The following is a 19,296-nucleotide window of genomic DNA, read 5'->3' on the forward strand; positions in this document are numbered from 1 at the left end:
TCCAGTGACCATGGCTCTCTTGGCTGTTTCTCTAGTTATTGTTCTCCTTACATGGACTGTCAGTTTAGGTGGACGGCCATGTCTTGGTAGGTTTGCAGTTCTGACATACTCCTTCCATTCCAAATTTATTTCATCCTTTGTACTTCACAAATACTTGATACTTTCTGTTGGTATATCACATAAAAGGTATGAAAACTTTTTCAAGGCACTGTAGGTGTCCTGAGATAAAAAGTACAATCATGAACCTGCTTCATACAACCAAAACACGAGATTGACAGATCTCTAAAATATGACAACCCCTAGAAGGTCCATGACGGTGATCTCCATCACTACTATCAATGTAGATCATCTCCATTACTTCCATCATTGTATATCATCTCTTCTACACCCTCCACCACGGTGATCTCCATTAGGTAGGGTTAACCGTTGGCCTGCCTGCTTGTTGTCTCGTCGCAGGGGTGAAACTCACAGAACACTGTAGGCATTTTTAGTATTTTTTGTACCATATGTGGAGTCTTAGAACAGGTGGTGGTGGGTGGGGGCTCTAGATCAAATGTTTGCTAACTAGCGGCCGAGAGTTTGCTAACTAGTACTATTTCAGGAGGACTGTGTACCCAATGCCTCCACTGGTATTGTACTGGAATCTCCTACACAGATCATGTGGTACCTATACGTGTATTCAATCTGTAAAATCCACATTGATGGCTCGTTTATATTTATTATGGTGGCAACTAGTAAGTTGTTCTGAGCACTTTATATACTGGCTAGAAAATTCATCCTCTATTCAAGGAAAAATATTTTATAAGCAACCTCCATCTCTTACACCAATATGGAGATTATCTCATCTACACCCTCCATCATGGTAGTGCCATTACTTCCATCTTTAGGTCATCATCTCCTTTACACCCTCCATCATGATAACTAGATTACTTCCAGATTATATTCCCTCCATCCTCCATCATGGTGATCTCCATTAATTCCATCATTAGAACAGCATCTCCTTGTACACCCTCCATCATGGTATCTACATTATGCTCATCAGTAGGATATTATATCTTCTACACCCTCTGTCACGGATCCCAGGGAGGATAACTATCAACCCCACGGCTCACACCAATAGGTTATGAACCGGGGGTTTTGTTTGGTTGCCCCTGGTTCTTTCTGAAGGGGATTTATCTATATCCCACTTCCGGTTTGGAACTTGTAGCTCTCCGGCGCCCCCCTTACCCTCAGGTCAGACAGGGTTCTGCACCTAGGGTAATTAGTCGCCAGAAAGGCTGCCTGCTATGTACTGGCTATTGGGCACACTGCAGCGAGGGTGATATAACTACTCCACTCAGGTGGGAACAATAATTATCAACGCCGCCGTCGCTACACAGCCTCCCAAACGCACAGGACAAATTCCGCTGCCACCAGCTCCAATTTCTTAATTACTAATGGGTCCGGAGCAAACCCAGATTAGTAGCGTAATTCACTACAGAGGACGTGACTGTACATTATAGAGCAAGGAGAGACAAAGCTAGGAATTTTATATTTTACTCCAAAAAAGGTAGGCAGTGTTTACAGAAGTATAAAAAGATATTATAAAGAAAACAAGTATCGTATGTACAGTACAATTACAAATAAAAAGGGATTAAAGTTGAAAAACACTTATATTTCGTTATGTCATCTTATCTCATGGCTGACCATGTGCTGTGGGGGAAGGGCGAGAATATATATCCAGATGCATCACCCCTCTATATAGCAGCTAGACCCCAGAAAAAAGACACTTGAAGACTTTTGTCCAACTCAGTTATTTCTCAGCCCAAAACCAAGGCACTGCCCCTGTGGTGACCTCACTTAGAGGCTGGATACTCCGCTTTCTTAGCGTTATGAAAAAACATCATCCCACATATCTTGGCATAGGAACCTCGTAGAAAGACGACACCCGTGTTGTTATACTCAGCGTGCTATAAGGATGCATTTAAGTATACACTGTGTTCCAAATTATTATGCAAATTGGATTTAAGTGTCAAAGATTTAATTGTTTTGTTTTTCAAATAAACTCGTGGATGGTATTGTGTCTCAGGGCTCAATGGATCACTGAAATCAATCTTAAATACATGTGATAATTAGCTTTCCAGGTGATTGTAATTAAAGGAAAACTACTTAAAAATGATGTTCCACATTATTAAGCAGCCACAGGTTTCAAGCAATATGGGAAATAAAAAGGATCTCTCTGCTGCTGAAAAGCGTTAAATAGTGCAATGCCTTGGACAAGGTATAAAAACATTAGATATTTCATGAAAACTGAAGAGTGATCATCGTACTGTTAAGAGATTTGTGGCTGAATCTGATCACAGACAGAGTTCATGCAGATAAAGGCATAATGAGGAAGGTTTCTGCTAGACAAATTCATTGGATTAAGAAATCAGCTGCCAAAATACCATTACAAAGCAGCAAACAGTTATTTGAAGATGCTGGTGCCTCTGGAGTCCCTCGAACCTCAAGGTGTAAGATCCTTCAAAGGCTTGCTGTGGTGCATAAACCTACTATTCGGCCACCCCTAAACAGTGTTCACAAGCAGAAACGGTTGCAGTGGGCCCAGACATACAAGAACACTATTTTCCAAACAGTTTTGTTTACTGATGTGTGTTGAGCAACTCTGGATGGTCCAGATGGATGGAGTAGTGGATGGTTGGTGGATGGCCACCATGTCCCAACAAGGCTGCGACATCAGCAAGGAGGTGGAGGAGTCATGTTTTGGGCTGGAATCATGGGGAAACAGCTGGTAGGGTCCTCTAAGGTTCCTGAAGGTGTGAAAATGACCTCTGCAAAGTATATAGAGTTTCTGACTGACAACTTTCTTCCATGGTATAAGGCCGGCGTCACACTGGCGAGTTTTACGGACGTATGAGCGCATAAACTACGTCCGTAAAATTCACATTACACACGGCCCAATGAATCTCTATGGCCCAGCTCATATCTGCCGTATATTACGCATCCGTAATATACGGTCTTGTACGGCCGTAGAAAATCGCAGCATGCTGCGTTTGTCACCGTATTGCGCAAAAAAATTGCCAATGAAAGTCTATGGGGGCGAGAAAAATACGGATTCCACTCGGACCAGCAGTGTGACTTGCGAGAAATACGCAGCGGTGTTAGTGAAAAGCCGGTAATTCAATTGCCGGCTTTTCATTTCTCCTTCACAAACCTGACAGGATATGAGACATGATTACATACAGTAAACCATCTCATATCCCCTTTTTTTTGCATATTCCACACTACTAATGTTAGTAGTGTGTATGTGCAAAATTTGGCTGCTGTAGCTGCTAAAATAAAGGGTTAAATGGCGGAAAAAATTGGCGTGGGCTCCCGCGCAATTTTCTCCACCAGAGTGGTAAAGCCAGTGACTGAGGGCAGATATTAATAGCCAGGAGAGGGTCCATGGTTATTGCCCCCCCTGGCTACAAACATCTGCCCCCAGCCACCCCAGAAAAGGCACATCTGGAAGATAACCATGGACCCTCTCCTGGCTATTAATATCTGCCCTCAGTCACTGGCTTTACCACTCTGGCGGAGAAAATTGCGCGGGAGCCCACGCCAATTTTTTCCACCATTTAACCCTTTATTTTAGCAGCTACAGCGCCCAAATTTTGCACATACACACTACTAACATTAGTAGTGTGGAATATGCAAAAAAAAAAAGGGGATATGAGATGGTTTACTGTATGTAATCATGTGTCATATCCTGTCGGGTTTGTGCAGGAGAAATGAAAAGCCGGCAATTGAATTACCGGCTTTTCACATATATCGCGCTGAATTAAATATAAATACAGAATATATATATAGGTGTCTCAATGACATATATATATATATATATATATATATATATATATATATATGTATATATATATATATATATATATATATATATATATATATATATATATATATATATATATACATACATATATATATACATACATATATACTGTATATATGTTTTACCGAGTATTTGAGCACATAAATCCATTAGATGTCGGTTTTGCAAGCCTGCGCGAAAATATCGCAGTACGGATGCCATACGGATTACATACGGAGGATGCCATAGGCAAAATACGCTGACACACCCTGCCTACGGATGACATACGGACCACTATTTTGGGGACTTTTCTGCGTATTACGGCCGTAAAAAACGGACCATATTTACATACGCTGAGTGTGACGCCGGCCTAAAAAGCAGAAACGTGCCTTCAGGAGCAAAACCATCTTCATGCTGACAATGCCCCATCTCATGCTGCAAAGAAAACCTCTGAGTCATTGGCTGCTATGGGCAGAAAAGGAGATAAACTCATGGTGTGGCCACCATCTTCCCCTGACCTCAACCCTATAGAGAACCTTTAGAGGATCATCAAGCAAAAGATCTATGAGGATGAGAGGCCATTCACATCAAAACAGCAGCTCTGGGGGGCAAAGAAACACAAGGAGAAACTCTCCAAAAACTCACAAGTTCAATGGATGCAGGAATTGTGAAGGTGATATCAAAGAAGGCTCCTATGTTACATGTAACTTGGCCTGTTAGGAGGTTTTGGAGTTAAATAGCTTTTCTGTTCAGTGAATGTGACCTCCTAATGCTGCAAATTCCACAAATGAGCATTTTCAGTTCTTTATATCAAATGTTTAGAAATTCTACTGTGCCTAATAATTTGGAGCAGTGCATTTTGAGTTTTTATTAATTTTGGAGATTATACTGTTATCATTAGGAGGTTTCTTCAATAAATTTGATGTATAATCTAACGGGTGATGACTTTTATTAGACTGACTGTCATCTGCACCGACCATTTAGGACAATCAGAGAAAAATGTCATTTGCATAATAATTTGGAACATGGTGTAGACATGGGGTTGTTGGGTGACCCGGTTCCGTAGTAATCTGTTTCTCAATTGTGCTGGTTCTGGAACCTAGAAAACTCACTGGCTGATAGTTCTATCGAGGCTGATGTCAACAATGTATTTGTCCCACTTCTATCATTAATGGGTGCTGTGATATTTACATGGACCACGGAACCTGGGTTATTCGCATGTGTTCTACTTGTACTTTCACTTTGAAGCCATAAAACTTCCTCAGCGTAGTTGGCAGCTAGTCTCACATTACCACCATATAGCAGGGGAGGGAGGGAGAAAGAGTGGCTTAGAATTCCAGCCTTGTGCTGGCAGCAGAGGAAACTGCAGCTGAGAGCTCTGTATGTGTAATGGAAGTAATAAGGACTCCTTCCTATTTCCTGACACCTCACACAAAGTAACAGCTGTGATCCCCGGCTGTAATGTCTGTATCTTCTCTTCTGCATCCTCCCGGTCTGATGTGTTATGATCAGACCATGTCCCTGCATGGTCGGACACGACCATTATACAGTACAGTATGGGCGCAGTTATTGTCTCAGCACAGAAACTGTTTATTTAATCACATCCAATTACGGAAGTTATTATTATTCCAAGATCTATCCCCTGTAAGCTTCATCTATGTAGAGGCATTCCCGGGCCAGGCATCCTGTGATAGACAGTCTCACCAAGCCCCGACCTTCACACAGGACATAGAGGAACCCATCGCCCAGACAGAGGCACTCTCTTACCTTTCAGACTGCTGGTAGGAATGATCCCTTCCGTGGTTCCTCCATATCCACCAGACACAATGCTCGTCTCGTTGAGGTTGGGTCCGGACACCATGACTTGCTGCAGATCCTACAGACAGACATCAGAGAGGTAAGACTTGTGATCTGCGAGAGGAGAGGGGCCCTGGAAGCAGGAGCGGAGGGTCTATGCGCAGGCGTGTGCATTAGTCTTGGGGCCTTTTATAGGCTACTTTTCTTTGATTTGGGGCTGTCAGACATAGTCATGTGCCCCTGACCCAAAATTTGTGAGATGGGAAGTCCACGCAGCCCATGGTCCAGGATGCACTGAGAGGCCCAAAACGGTTCAATGTGGCTATTACTCATCAGGACAAAGTGCAACAATTTATTGGTCTCTGAACCCCTTAGTGACCACCAATACGTCTTGTTACTGACCTGCGACATAAGAGGCTAGCATCACCCGTGGAGTGAGAAGATGGCCGCTGTCCACTATAGCTGACACCCTGCTGCATCAGCCACGATCAGTGCTGGCACCGACTATGGCCATTTAACCCCTAAAATGCTGCTTTCAATACGGACTACGGCATCTAGATGGATAACAGAGTGTGGGGTCTCCCTCTGTCACCCCATCGGCACCCCGAGATCTTGATTGTGTGGTCCTGATCTTTGCCATGGCAATTCACGGACAATGAATCACCTTAGAGTCTTCCGGCCATAGCGGCCAGTCCAGAAATTGTCAACATTTAGGTGAGAACAAGAAAGCACCTGAAGGGTTAATAAACCACCTGAAAGCAGTTGTCAGTATGTCAGGGGGTGGTGTTATTAAAATGGTATCACTTTTGGGGGCTTCCAATATATAGGACCCCCAAAGTCACGTCAAAACTGAACAGGTCCCTAAAAAATAAGGTTTGTAAATTTCCTAGAAAAAATGACGGCTTCATTGAAAAAACTTTCTAAAATGAGATCAAAATAAAAGAACATTTTCCGAATGGTGCGGATGTAAAGCCGACATAAGGGAAATGTTACTGTGACTATCTGGATTAAAGGGTTAGTCATTCATAGTTTGCAAATTGAATTTTTAAAAAAAATTTTTGTCAAATTTCAGATATTTTTCTAAATAAACACAAAACACAGTGACCTAAATTTACCATTACCATAAAGTACAAAGTGTCAAGAAAAAACAATCTGAAAATCAGTGGGAAATGTTCTGCAGGCTACATAAAGGGACACGTCAGACTTCCAAATATTGGGCCGGCCACTAAGGGGTTACATCGTGGACCACTGGCCGTGCGGACAGATACCACTTACTTCCACTCTCCCGTTACCCCATATGGTGGGCTTCTTCAGCTGACACAGGGGCTGTGCCTTCACAGTCAGCTTTTTAACCCTATGGCGCTCATTGTCTTTCCAGTTTTTATCCATTCTTGACCCAAAATAGACAACTAAGCAGACTAGCTCCTCAGATACCAGGAAAGTAGTCTGACAACGATCATGGGAAATGTTCACTACAGCTCCAAGTCTGGTCCCACACACTAAAATGGGGCTGTGCTTCAATACCAGACTCTGCCATGGGCAGGAGGGGCGCTGTAGAGGATTGAAGAGCATACTGCAAATTAAAGATCAGAAAGGCTGAAGAACGCAATCTTAAAAGGGGGAGATATGGAAAGACATTAGCTGCAATGGAGAAGCCTCCGCATAGAAGATCGACCTCAAAGCTACCAATATAACGGACTATTCCTGTCCGGGGATCCGCTCACCTGGGAGATAAACACCAGATGGGTATCGGATCAGGGAAAAATCCTCAAGTGTGGCTGAAAATCAGCACAACTCGCTTGCTGACTTTACAGCTTCACACTGATGACATGACAGCAGTAAAGGCCACGTGCTGGCCGGCAACGATAGAAGAACCTTGGTCACTGGCTGGACATGTGGACAACACGGACACAATACCTGCTCCAAACTCTCATCTTCATTGATTGTCCCGGAGACCCCATTACTGCTGATGGGAATTTCCATTGTGGCCGCTTTGCTCATTATTCCTTCAGACATCTTGATCCTGCAATGAAAGTAGGAATGATCAGACCACAGGGCCCACGAGGACAGACCTGCACTAGAACCATGGTCGGCGAGCAAGAGAGGTCCTTGAGTAACGCTCATCCCTCCTGCCTACAGAGATGCTGAAGGGTTTCCCAGGCCGAATAATATCTTACCACAGCATTCCGCAAGAAAAGACATGTGTGTAAGAAAGTCATAAATGTACTGTGCTGCCCCCCACAGATGCCCTGCAGAGCGATGGGAGAAGCATTTACAAGTCTTGGTACCATACATTAAAGCCTGTGAGGCTATAAGGGAATGCTCACACGTTCAGCTTCTGCAGTGGCGACAAGAAAAATGCTGTGTAATATGCGCCGATTTGTTGTGCTTCTACTTGAATCGGTGAATAGCGCTGAAAACATAATGAAAGAATGGACATCCCAAGTGTTGGGTCAAAAGATGAGCGGAAGAAAATAAATCAGCATGTGCGCGAGATTGCAGAAATCTCAATCATTATGCTGCTTCTATAAAACGCTACATATTTTACGCACCAAATATTATTGCTTAAAAACTGCAGCAAAAATGAATGTATCCTAATGCCCTGCCAGCATAAGTCATACACAAAGATATGAAGAGGAACAAGCAAGACACACAACAGCCCCCAATCTACAGCCCCCAGATCTCTACACTGGAAACCAAGTCCACTAGGCCCAGAATTCAGAAACAGGTAGACCAGTCTCCTGGACATTACTGACCATAGCTCTCTCCTACACGAAAACTACAAACACAGGAAAGATGAAAACATCCCTCAAGATGAGTCAGTTCCATGCTTCTGCTCATCTCAGTACACATTAAAGGATGTCTCATGTCATATCTACAATCCAAATTGTGAGAAGACAGTATAATATGTAGAGACATGGGTGAGATGAGAACATGGACTGATGTGTAGAGACATGGGTGAGATGAGAACATGGACTGATGTGTAGAAATAGGTGAGATGAGAAGACAGGACGATGTGAAGATATATGGGAAGAGATCAGAAGACAAAACGATGTGTAGAGACATGGGAACAGATGAGAAGACTGGACAATGTGTAATGAGAAGACAGGACGATATGAAGAGATATGGGAAGAGAAGATGGGACAATGTGGAGAGACATGGGAAGAGATGAGAACTTGGACGGATGTGGAGAGACATGGGAAGAGATGATAACATGGACCGATGTGGAGAGACATGGGAAGAGATGAGAACTTGGACGGATGTGGAGAGACATGGGAAGAGATGATAACATGGACCGATGTGGAGAGACATGGGAAGAGATGATAACATGGACCGATGTGTAGAGGCATGGGAAGAGGTGATAACATGGACCGATGTGTAGAGGCATGGGAAGAGGTGATAACATGGACCGATGTGTAGAGGCATGGGAAGAGGTGATAACATGGATGATGTGTAGAGGCATGGGAAGAGATGAGAACATGGACCGATGTGTAGGAGCATGGGAAGAGGTGATAACATGGACCGATGTGTAGAGGCATGGGAAGAGGTGATAACATGGACCGATGTGTAGGAGCATGGGAAGAGGTGATAACATGGATGATGTGTAGAGGCATGGGAAGAGATGAGAACATGGACCGATGTGTAGGAGCATGGGAAGAGGTGATAACATGGACCGATGTGTAGAGGCATGGGAAGAGATGAGAACATGGACCGATGTCTAGAGGCATGGGAAGAGATGATAACAAGGACCGATGTGGAGAGACATGGGAAGAGGTGATAACATGGACCGATGTGTAGAGGCATGGGAAGAGATGATAACATGGACCGATGTGTAGGAGCATGGGAAGAGGTGATAACATGGATGATGTGTAGAGGCATGGGAAGAGATGAGAACATGGACCGATGTGTAGGAGCATGGGAAGAGGTGATAACATGGACCGATGTGTAGAGGCATGGGAAGAGATGAGAACATGGACCGATGTGGAGAGACAGGGGAAGAGATGATAACATGGACCAATGTGGAAAGACATGAGAAGAGAGGAGAACATGGACCGATGTGGAGAGACAGGAGAAGAGAGGAGAACATGGACCGATGTGGAGAGACATGGGAAGAGATAAGAACATGAACCGATGTGGAGAGACATGAGAAGAGATGAGAACATGGACCGATGTGGAGAGACATGGGAAGAGAGGAGAACATGGACCGATGTGGAGAGACAGGGGAAGAGATGATATCATGGACGGATGTGGAGAGACATGAGAAGAGAGGAGAACATGGACCGATGTGGAGAGACATGGGAAGAGATAAGAACATGAACCGATGTGGAGAGACATGAGAAGAGATGAGAACATGGACCGATGTGGAGAGACATGGGAAGAGGTGATAACATGAACCGATATGTAGAGAAATGGGAAGAGATGAGAACATGGACCGATGTGGAGAGACATGGGAAGAGGTGATAACATGAACCGATATGTAGAGAAATGGGAAGAGATGAGAACATGGACCGATGTGGAGAGACATGGGAAGAGGTGATAAAATGAACCGATATGTAGAGAAATGGGAAGAGATGAGAACATGGACGGATGTGGAGAGACATGGGAAGAGATGATAACATGGACCGATGTGGAGAGAAATGGGAAGAGATGAGAACATGAACCGATATGTAGAGAAATGGGAAGAGATGAGAACATGAACGGATGTGGAGAGACATGGGAAGAGATGATAACATGGACCGATGTGGAGAGAAATGGGAAGAGATGAGAACATGAACCGATATGTAGAGAAATGGGAAGAGATGAGAACATGGACGGATGTGGAGAGACATGGGAAGAGATGAGAACATGGACCGATGTGGAGAGACATGGGAAGAGGTGATAAAATGAACCGATATGTAGAGAAATGGGAAGAGATGAGAACATGGACGGATGTGGAGAGACATGGGAAGAGATGATAACATGGACCGATGTGGAGAGAAATGGGAAGAGATGAGAACATGAACCGATATGTAGAGAAATGGGAAGAGATGAGAACATGAACGGATGTGGAGAGACATGGGAAGAGATGATAACATGGACCGATGTGGAGAGAAATGGGAAGAGATGAGAACATGAACCGATATGTAGAGAAATGGGAAGAGATGAGAACATGGACGGATGTGGCGAGACATGGGAAGAGATGATAACATGGACCGATGTGGAGAGATATGGGAAGAGATGAGAACATGAACCGATATGTAGAGAAATGGGAAGAGATGAGAACATGGACGGATGTGGAGAGACATGGGAAGAGATGAGAACATGGACCGATGTGGAGAGACATGGGAAGAGAGGAGAACATGGACCGATGTGGAGAGACAGGGGAAGAGATGATATCATGGACGGATGTGGAGAGAAATGGGAAGAGATGAGAACATGAACCGATATGTAGAGAAATGGGAAGAGATGAGAACATGGACGGATGTGGAGAGACATGGGAAGAGATGAGAACATGGACCGATGTGGAGAGACATGGGAAGAGAGGAGAACATGGACCGATGTGGAGAGACAGGGGAAGAGATGATATCATGGACGGATGTGGAGAGACATGAGAAGAGAGGAGAACATGGACCGATGTCTAGAGGCATGGGAAGAGATGAGAACATGGACCGATGTGGAGAGACATGGGAAGAGATGAGAACATGGACCGATGTGGAGAGACATGGGAAGAGATGAGAACATGAACCGATATGTAGAGAAATGGGAAGAGAGGAGAACATGGACGGATGTGGAGAGACATGGGAAGAGATGAGAACATGAACCGATATGTAGAGAAATGGGAAGACATGATAACATGGACCAATGTGGAGAGACATGGGAAGAGATGAGAACATGAACCGATATGTAGAGAAATGGGAAGAGATGAGAACATGGACGGATGTGGAGAGACATGGGAAGAGATGATAACATGGACCGATGTGGAGAGATATGGGAAGAGATGAGAACATGGACCGATGTGGAGAGACATTGGAAGAGATGAGAACATGAATCGATATGTAGAGAAATGGGAAGAGAACATGGACCGATTTGGAGAGACAGGGGAAGAGATGAGAACATGAACCGATATGTAGAGAAATGGGAAGAGAACATGGACCGATGTGGAGAGACAGGGGAAGAGATGAGAACATGGACCGATGTGGAGAGACATGGGAAGAGATGAGAACATGAACCGATATGTAGAGAAATGGGAAGAGATGAGAACATGGACGGATGTGGAGAGACAGGGAAGAGATGAGAACATGGACCGATGTGGAGAGACAGGGAAGAGATGAGAACATGGACCGATGTGGAGAGACATGGGAAGAGATGAGAACATGAACCGATATGTAGAGAAATGGGAAGAGAGGAGAACATGGACCGATGTGGAGAGACATGGGAAGAGATGAGAACATGGACCGATGTGGAGAAACATGGGAAGAGATGAGAACATGGACCGATGTGGAGAGACATGGGAAGAGATGAGAACATGGACCGATGTGGAGAAACATGGGAAGACATGGATCGATGTGGAGAGACATGGGAAGAGATGAGAACATGGACCGATGTGGAGAGACATGGGAAGAGAGGAGAACATGGACCGATGTGGAGAGACAGGGGAAGAGATGAGAACATGGACGGATGTGGAGAGACATGGGAAGAGAGGAGAACATGGACCGATGTGGAGAGACATGGGAAGAGAGGAGAACATGGACCGATGTGGAGAGACAGGGGAAGAGATGATATCATGGACGGATGTGGAGAGACATGAGAAGAGAGGAGAACATGGACCGATGTGGAGAGACATGGGAAGAGATAAGAACATGAACCGATGTGGAGAGACATGAGAAGAGATGAGAACATGGACCGATGTGGAGAGACATGGGAAGAGGTGATAACATGAACCGATATGTAGAGAAATGGGAAGAGATGAGAACATGGACCGATGTGGAGAGACATGGGAAGAGGTGATAACATGAACCGATATGTAGAGAAATGGGAAGAGATGAGAACATGGACCGATGTGGAGAGACATGGGAAGAGGTGATAAAATGAACCGATATGTAGAGAAATGGGAAGAGATGAGAACATGGACGGATGTGGAGAGACATGGGAAGAGATGATAACATGGACCGATGTGGAGAGAAATGGGAAGAGATGAGAACATGAACCGATATGTAGAGAAATGGGAAGAGATGAGAACATGAACGGATGTGGAGAGACATGGGAAGAGATGATAACATGGACCGATGTGGAGAGAAATGGGAAGAGATGAGAACATGAACCGATATGTAGAGAAATGGGAAGAGATGAGAACATGGACGGATGTGGAGAGACATGGGAAGAGATGAGAACATGGACCGATGTGGAGAGACATGGGAAGAGGTGATAAAATGAACCGATATGTAGAGAAATGGGAAGAGATGAGAACATGGACGGATGTGGAGAGAAATGGGAAGAGATGAGAACATGAACGGATGTGGAGAGACATGGGAAGAGATGATAACATGGACCGATGTGGAGAGAAATGGGAAGAGATGAGAACATGAACCGATATGTAGAGAAATGGGAAGAGATGAGAACATGAACGGATGTGGAGAGACATGGGAAGAGATGATAACATGGACCGATGTGGAGAGAAATGGGAAGAGATGAGAACATGAACCGATATGTAGAGAAATGGGAAGAGATGAGAACATGGACGGATGTGGCGAGACATGGGAAGAGATGATAACATGGACCGATGTGGAGAGATATGGGAAGAGATGAGAACATGAACCGATATGTAGAGAAATGGGAAGAGATGAGAACATGGACGGATGTGGAGAGACATGGGAAGAGATGAGAACATGGACCGATGTGGAGAGACATGGGAAGAGAGGAGAACATGGACCGATGTGGAGAGACAGGGGAAGAGATGATATCATGGACGGATGTGGAGAGAAATGGGAAGAGATGAGAACATGAACCGATATGTAGAGAAATGGGAAGAGATGAGAACATGGACGGATGTGGAGAGACATGGGAAGAGATGAGAACATGGACCGATGTGGAGAGACATGGGAAGAGGTGATAAAATGAACCGATATGTAGAGAAATGGGAAGAGATGAGAACATGGACGGATGTGGAGAGACATGGGAAGAGATGATAACATGGACCGATGTGGAGAGAAATGGGAAGAGATGAGAACATGAACCGATATGTAGAGAAATGGGAAGAGATGAGAACATGAACGGATGTGGAGAGACATGGGAAGAGATGATAACATGGACCGATGTGGAGAGAAATGGGAAGAGATGAGAACATGAACCGATATGTAGAGAAATGGGAAGAGATGAGAACATGGACGGATGTGGCGAGACATGGGAAGAGATGATAACATGGACCGATGTGGAGAGATATGGGAAGAGATGAGAACATGAACCGATATGTAGAGAAATGGGAAGAGATGAGAACATGGACGGATGTGGAGAGACATGGGAAGAGATGAGAACATGGACCGATGTGGAGAGACATGGGAAGAGAGGAGAACATGGACCGATGTGGAGAGACAGGGGAAGAGATGATATCATGGACGGATGTGGAGAGACATGAGAAGAGAGGAGAACATGGACCGATGTCTAGAGGCATGGGAAGAGATGAGAACATGGACCGATGTGGAGAGACATGGGAAGAGATGAGAACATGGACCGATGTGGAGAGACATGGGAAGAGATGAGAACATGAACCGATATGTAGAGAAATGGGAAGAGAGGAGAACATGGACGGATGTGGAGAGACATGGGAAGAGATGAGAACATGAACCGATATGTAGAGAAATGGGAAGACATGATAACATGGACCAATGTGGAGAGACATGGGAAGAGATGAGAACATGAACCGATATGTAGAGAAATGGGAAGAGATGAGAACATGGACGGATGTGGAGAGACATGGGAAGAGATGATAACATGGACCGATGTGGAGAGATATGGGAAGAGATGAGAACATGGACCGATGTGGAGAGACATTGGAAGAGATGAGAACATGAATCGATATGTAGAGAAATGGGAAGAGAACATGGACCGATTTGGAGAGACAGGGGAAGAGATGAGAACATGAACCGATATGTAGAGAAATGGGAAGAGAACATGGACCGATGTGGAGAGACAGGGGAAGAGATGAGAACATGGACCGATGTGGAGAGACATGGGAAGAGATGAGAACATGAACCGATATGTAGAGAAATGGGAAGAGATGAGAACATGGACGGATGTGGAGAGACAGGGAAGAGATGAGAACATGGACCGATGTGGAGAGACAGGGAAGAGATGAGAACATGGACCGATGTGGAGAGACATGGGAAGAGATGAGAACATGAACCGATATGTAGAGAAATGGGAAGAGAGGAGAACATGGACCGATGTGGAGAGACATGGGAAGAGATGAGAACATGGACCGATGTGGAGAAACATGGGAAGAGATGAGAACATGGACCGATGTGGAGAGACATGGGAAGAGATGAGAACATGGACCGATGTGGAGAAACATGGGAAGAGATGAGAACATGGACCGATGTGGAGAGACATGGGAAGAGATGAGAACATGGACCGATGTGGAGAAACATGGGAAGAGATGAGAACATGGACCGATGTGGAGAGACATGGGAAGACATGGATCGATGTGGAGAGACATGGGAAGAGATGAGAACATGGACCGATGTGGAGAGACATGGGAAGAGAGGAGAACATGGACCGATGTGGAGAGACAGGGGAAGAGATGAGAACATGGACGGATGTGGAGAGACATGGGAAGAGAGGAGAACATGGACCGATGTGGAGAGACATGGGAAGAGAGGAGAACATGGACCGATGTGGAGAGACAGGGGAAGAGATGAGAACATGGACCGATGTGGAGAGACATGGGAAGAGAGGAGAACATGGACCGATGTGGAGAGACATGGGAAGAGAGGAGAACATGGACCGATGTGGAGAGACAGGGGAAGAGATGAGAACATGGACCGATGTGGAGAGACAGGGGAAGAGATGAGAACATGGACCGATGTGGAGAGACATGGTCGAGATGATTATGCAGGATAATAATGCATAAGAAAATAGGGCCATGTTTGGAAGAGTAAGATGCATAAGGTGTAGTAGGAGGTGAAAATTTGTACCCCTTGAGTAAGGTGTGTTAGAAATGCCGAAGGTTTAGGGTAAGGCAGTGACAGTTTGTGTATTAGGAAGAGGCTGTTAAAAACTTTAAGTACAGGACAGGTGGGGAGGCGGGAAGTTCTGGATAAAATCTTTCCAGGATACAAGTGGCAGAACAGGTTATACAGTAAACAGAGGAGGAGACATGGCGAGGGGACAGGTGACTGTGCAGGAATGTGTCCAGCCGAGAAACATGTACCCTGTAATCATTAACCAGCCGGAGCTGGACCAGACCCTGACCTGGCACTGGGGGATCACTGGGTGCCCTGAACACAGGCCTGGACATGACAGTGAGCAGGGAATACACCAATACATAATGATGCGCACCAGTAGACACACGACAGTCCGGGGACCACCCTTTGCATTCTGCAGCACAGTGGTGTACGGATATACACACGTTATAGCAGGGAATCGCTGTGTGCTCACGTCTTTGCACACGCAATGTCCACATGATGTCACATGCACCGTATACATATATACACAGACGCCCTCTACATCGACCTGCACACATTACCCCGGAGGGGAGGACAGAGCAGACACAGACCCCCGTTACCTGCAGCCGTCATGTCAGCACACACGGTCACCTGTGCGAGCCGCACTAGTCAGCACTCAGTAAGCCACACCCACAATACCTGGGCACACCCAAGCCCCGCCCACGAGCCTGCCTCTCCTGGGGATCACTACATCCACCATGTGTGTCAGTGACGTAGATCCTGGGAGGACGGAGCAGAAACACTCAGTGTGAGGGACAATCACTCCCATCCTCCATCCCGGGCCTTACAAAATCACAAGCAATGGAGCATTACATTTACTCAGTAAACTATTCATTATCTTACATTTCTTGTGAAACATAAGACAACTTGTGCCCAATATCACAGTGAGGGCAGTGAGTGATGCTGACTATGGGGGTGGGGCACGGTAGGGTGACAGATACTGTATATGAGGGCACCGTGATATCACTGAGGCTGATGCATGGAATTGTGGAGACACAGGGTCAGTGGGTGCTCTCATCCGCTGGCTCAGTTGTCTTTAGAATCACCGCATGGACCAGGGCTCATACCACTGAACGCCCGCTCTCCTTTCCAGTGGGTATACTACTACTCAGAAAACACAGGGTGAGGGTAAAACTTTATTGAACCACAAAACAGTCAAATAACACATGGAACAATCCCAGCAAAAATACCCAAGACGGTGCAAAATTACAGCGTCTCGCCTCGCGAGATTAGAGCAACTACCCCACCAATGGCACTGTGCTTATGACAGGCACCCACAGAGAGGAGGGAACGACAAGCTTAGGATGCGGACAGCTCATTGATGCCAGTGGCAAGGTGACCTGATTGCCCCAACCTGTCTTCTCCAAATGTATCCATGGGGCCAGGTGCCCGAAGGGTCCCCACCTGGATTATCCAAATGTCCCCATGGGTTCAGTGATGGCCAGTGGATCAAATTTGTATTCCTCTGGCTGGAGCAATGATGTCTGTTGTTCTGTCAAGTCACGCTAGAAACAGATGCAGATCCCCCTTTTATAGTTCACATCTCTTATTCAGGCACTTCTCCACAGGACTGGGGGAAGGTGGCAGGAACTCATCTCTCATTGTTCGAGGGTTTATAGTTTATCCTTCAATGTTTGCAAGTCAACAAACTGCACGGCCTGATACAATGGGTAATCAACATATTAGTAAACATCGATTATTCCGTGACCCTCTGTTCCTGTCTTCCAAGGATAGCACACAATAAGCTGCAGCAAACATCAATTCAACCTACAAGAAGAGTCAACGTTCAGTCTCATATAAACAATAACTCATAGCCCTGGGCCTACTGAAATAATACATCTAGATAATTAAGAATAAACAATGTGCTGCTACATTCCTCCCCCTTCTTAATTAGCCAGACGTGATAAGTAGAGATGAGCGAATTTGATTGGGTCAGGGCTTATTTGGCAAGCTATAGCGCTTGCCGAATAAGCTGCAGAGGGAACTTGGCTTCTCGGATCGCGCCGGAAGATCAGCTGTTCGGTTCTGCAGCTGCATGTGTAGCGGCTGTGTCACAGTCAGGACACATGCATGGGTTCTCTCTGCAGCTTATTCGGCAAGTGCTATAGCTTGCCAAATAAGCCCTGACCCGAGTCATCTCTAGTGATAGGCTTTCGATCATTCTTCTCCACTTGTCGGGGATAGTCCATCACCATTTCTTTCAGCACAGACACGAATGTAGGAGGTTTCACCTTCAAGAGAATAAAACTTGGTATCATTCAGTTTCCTCAAAGCATATTCCATGTCTTCCTTGCGAATAAACCCCACAATCCCCATTCCACCCTTGTGCACATAGCATAGTAGACATTTCCAGATTCTCTGCTATGACCTTTCAGATCCTGCCAACTTCCCGATAGGGGAAGCAGTGAGACGAGGACTCTGGATTCAGTTAGGTGGGATGAGGGTTTGCTCCTCCCGTGGATTCCGCCATATCCTTCCCCTGGTCCCCGGTATGTCCTGGGAAATGGCACACGTACCCGATGAGAACTGAACTTGTATCCACTGCACCCAAACACGGCGTCTTCTGCATCCCGCGGATCCTGGAAGCTGATGAAGGTAAACTGTGTGGCACCACCTTCCCCGCGATTCTTCAGCTCGATGGTACAGATCCGCCAGTACTAATGGAACAACTCCTCCAGCTCCTTTTCCTGCATATTGACAGGCAAATTACAAACGTATATGTTCCCATTCCACGAGAGCTGCTCCCCGGCCAGGGAGATGGCCACTGGGTAGCTTGGTAAATGGCATTCCGGGGGATAATATCTGGGCTGACCAGGGTGATGGGAGATACAGTGTTCTGAAGTCCCTAGGCCTGGATATTATGGGCCTTGTCCGGCTGGATGTGGCAATGGAGGTTAGCTGGTTTACAGTGGTCAATCTGCCATATAGAGTGGACAGGTTATATTACTTCATCTACTGCTGGTATATCCCGGGGGGTAGCATCCCTCAGACCCTGATGGCTCTTCACTGCAGACAGGCTCCTGGTCTGGGGCCTCTACCCTGTAGATAATCTTTTGGCCATGTGTCCAAGGTGCCCACACACATAACAGCCCCGAGGGCTGGGCAAATCACTGGTTTGGTTTGTAAACCTTTGTCATGCTGAGTAGCATGATAGTCCGGTTTGAATGGCTGGTGGCCGCTCGAGTCCTTGGTTGAGGGGTCTGCAGGGATAGGTGGGCGTATCTGGTCTCTAGTGGGGTCGGTTGGCTGTAATTTCGTCGGCCTATGGGGCTGCTTGTTCTGGGGTGTTGGGCTTCCGGTCAGCTACCCACTAGTATTTCTGGTGCCATTTTATCCATAAGTTGCTCGAGCATGATCACGTTCTGGTCGGCAGCAGTGGATTGAGCAGCCCTACCGTCCAGCCAGCAGCTGCATTGTCACTGGAGTTGAATACCAAATTCTAAATAGCAGACCCCT

The 19,296-nt window shown here is 45.8% G+C and overlaps 1 protein-coding gene and 1 pseudogene across 4 annotated transcripts in view; both read right to left on the bottom strand.

Annotated features, from left to right (window-relative positions):
- The window catches only part of ARFIP2 (ARF interacting protein 2), a 62,475-nt gene that overhangs the window by 22,517 nt on the left and 20,662 nt on the right, over window positions 1-19,296 (bottom strand). For 2 of the 4 annotated variants that reach the window (XM_077298990.1, XM_077298988.1), the window contains exons 2-3: window positions 7,559-7,664; window positions 5,612-5,720 (exon numbers count right to left, since the gene is read on the bottom strand). In XM_077298990.1, the coding sequence (XP_077155105.1) occupies window positions 5,612-5,720; window positions 7,559-7,657 (208 nt within the window). In that variant the 5' untranslated portion in view covers window positions 7,658-7,664. Of the gene's footprint in view, window positions 1-5,611; window positions 5,721-7,558; window positions 7,665-16,400; window positions 16,478-19,296 lie in introns of those variants that run through there. The other 2 variants (XM_077298991.1, XM_077298989.1) reach the window with 2 other exon arrangements.
- On the bottom strand, window positions 16,975-19,193 carry LOC143817592 (serine/arginine-rich splicing factor 9 pseudogene; annotated as a pseudogene).

The sequence above is a fragment of the Ranitomeya variabilis genome, chromosome 3, assembly GCF_051348905.1.
Source record: "Ranitomeya variabilis isolate aRanVar5 chromosome 3, aRanVar5.hap1, whole genome shotgun sequence".
Taxonomy (NCBI): Eukaryota; Metazoa; Chordata; class Amphibia; order Anura; family Dendrobatidae; genus Ranitomeya; species Ranitomeya variabilis.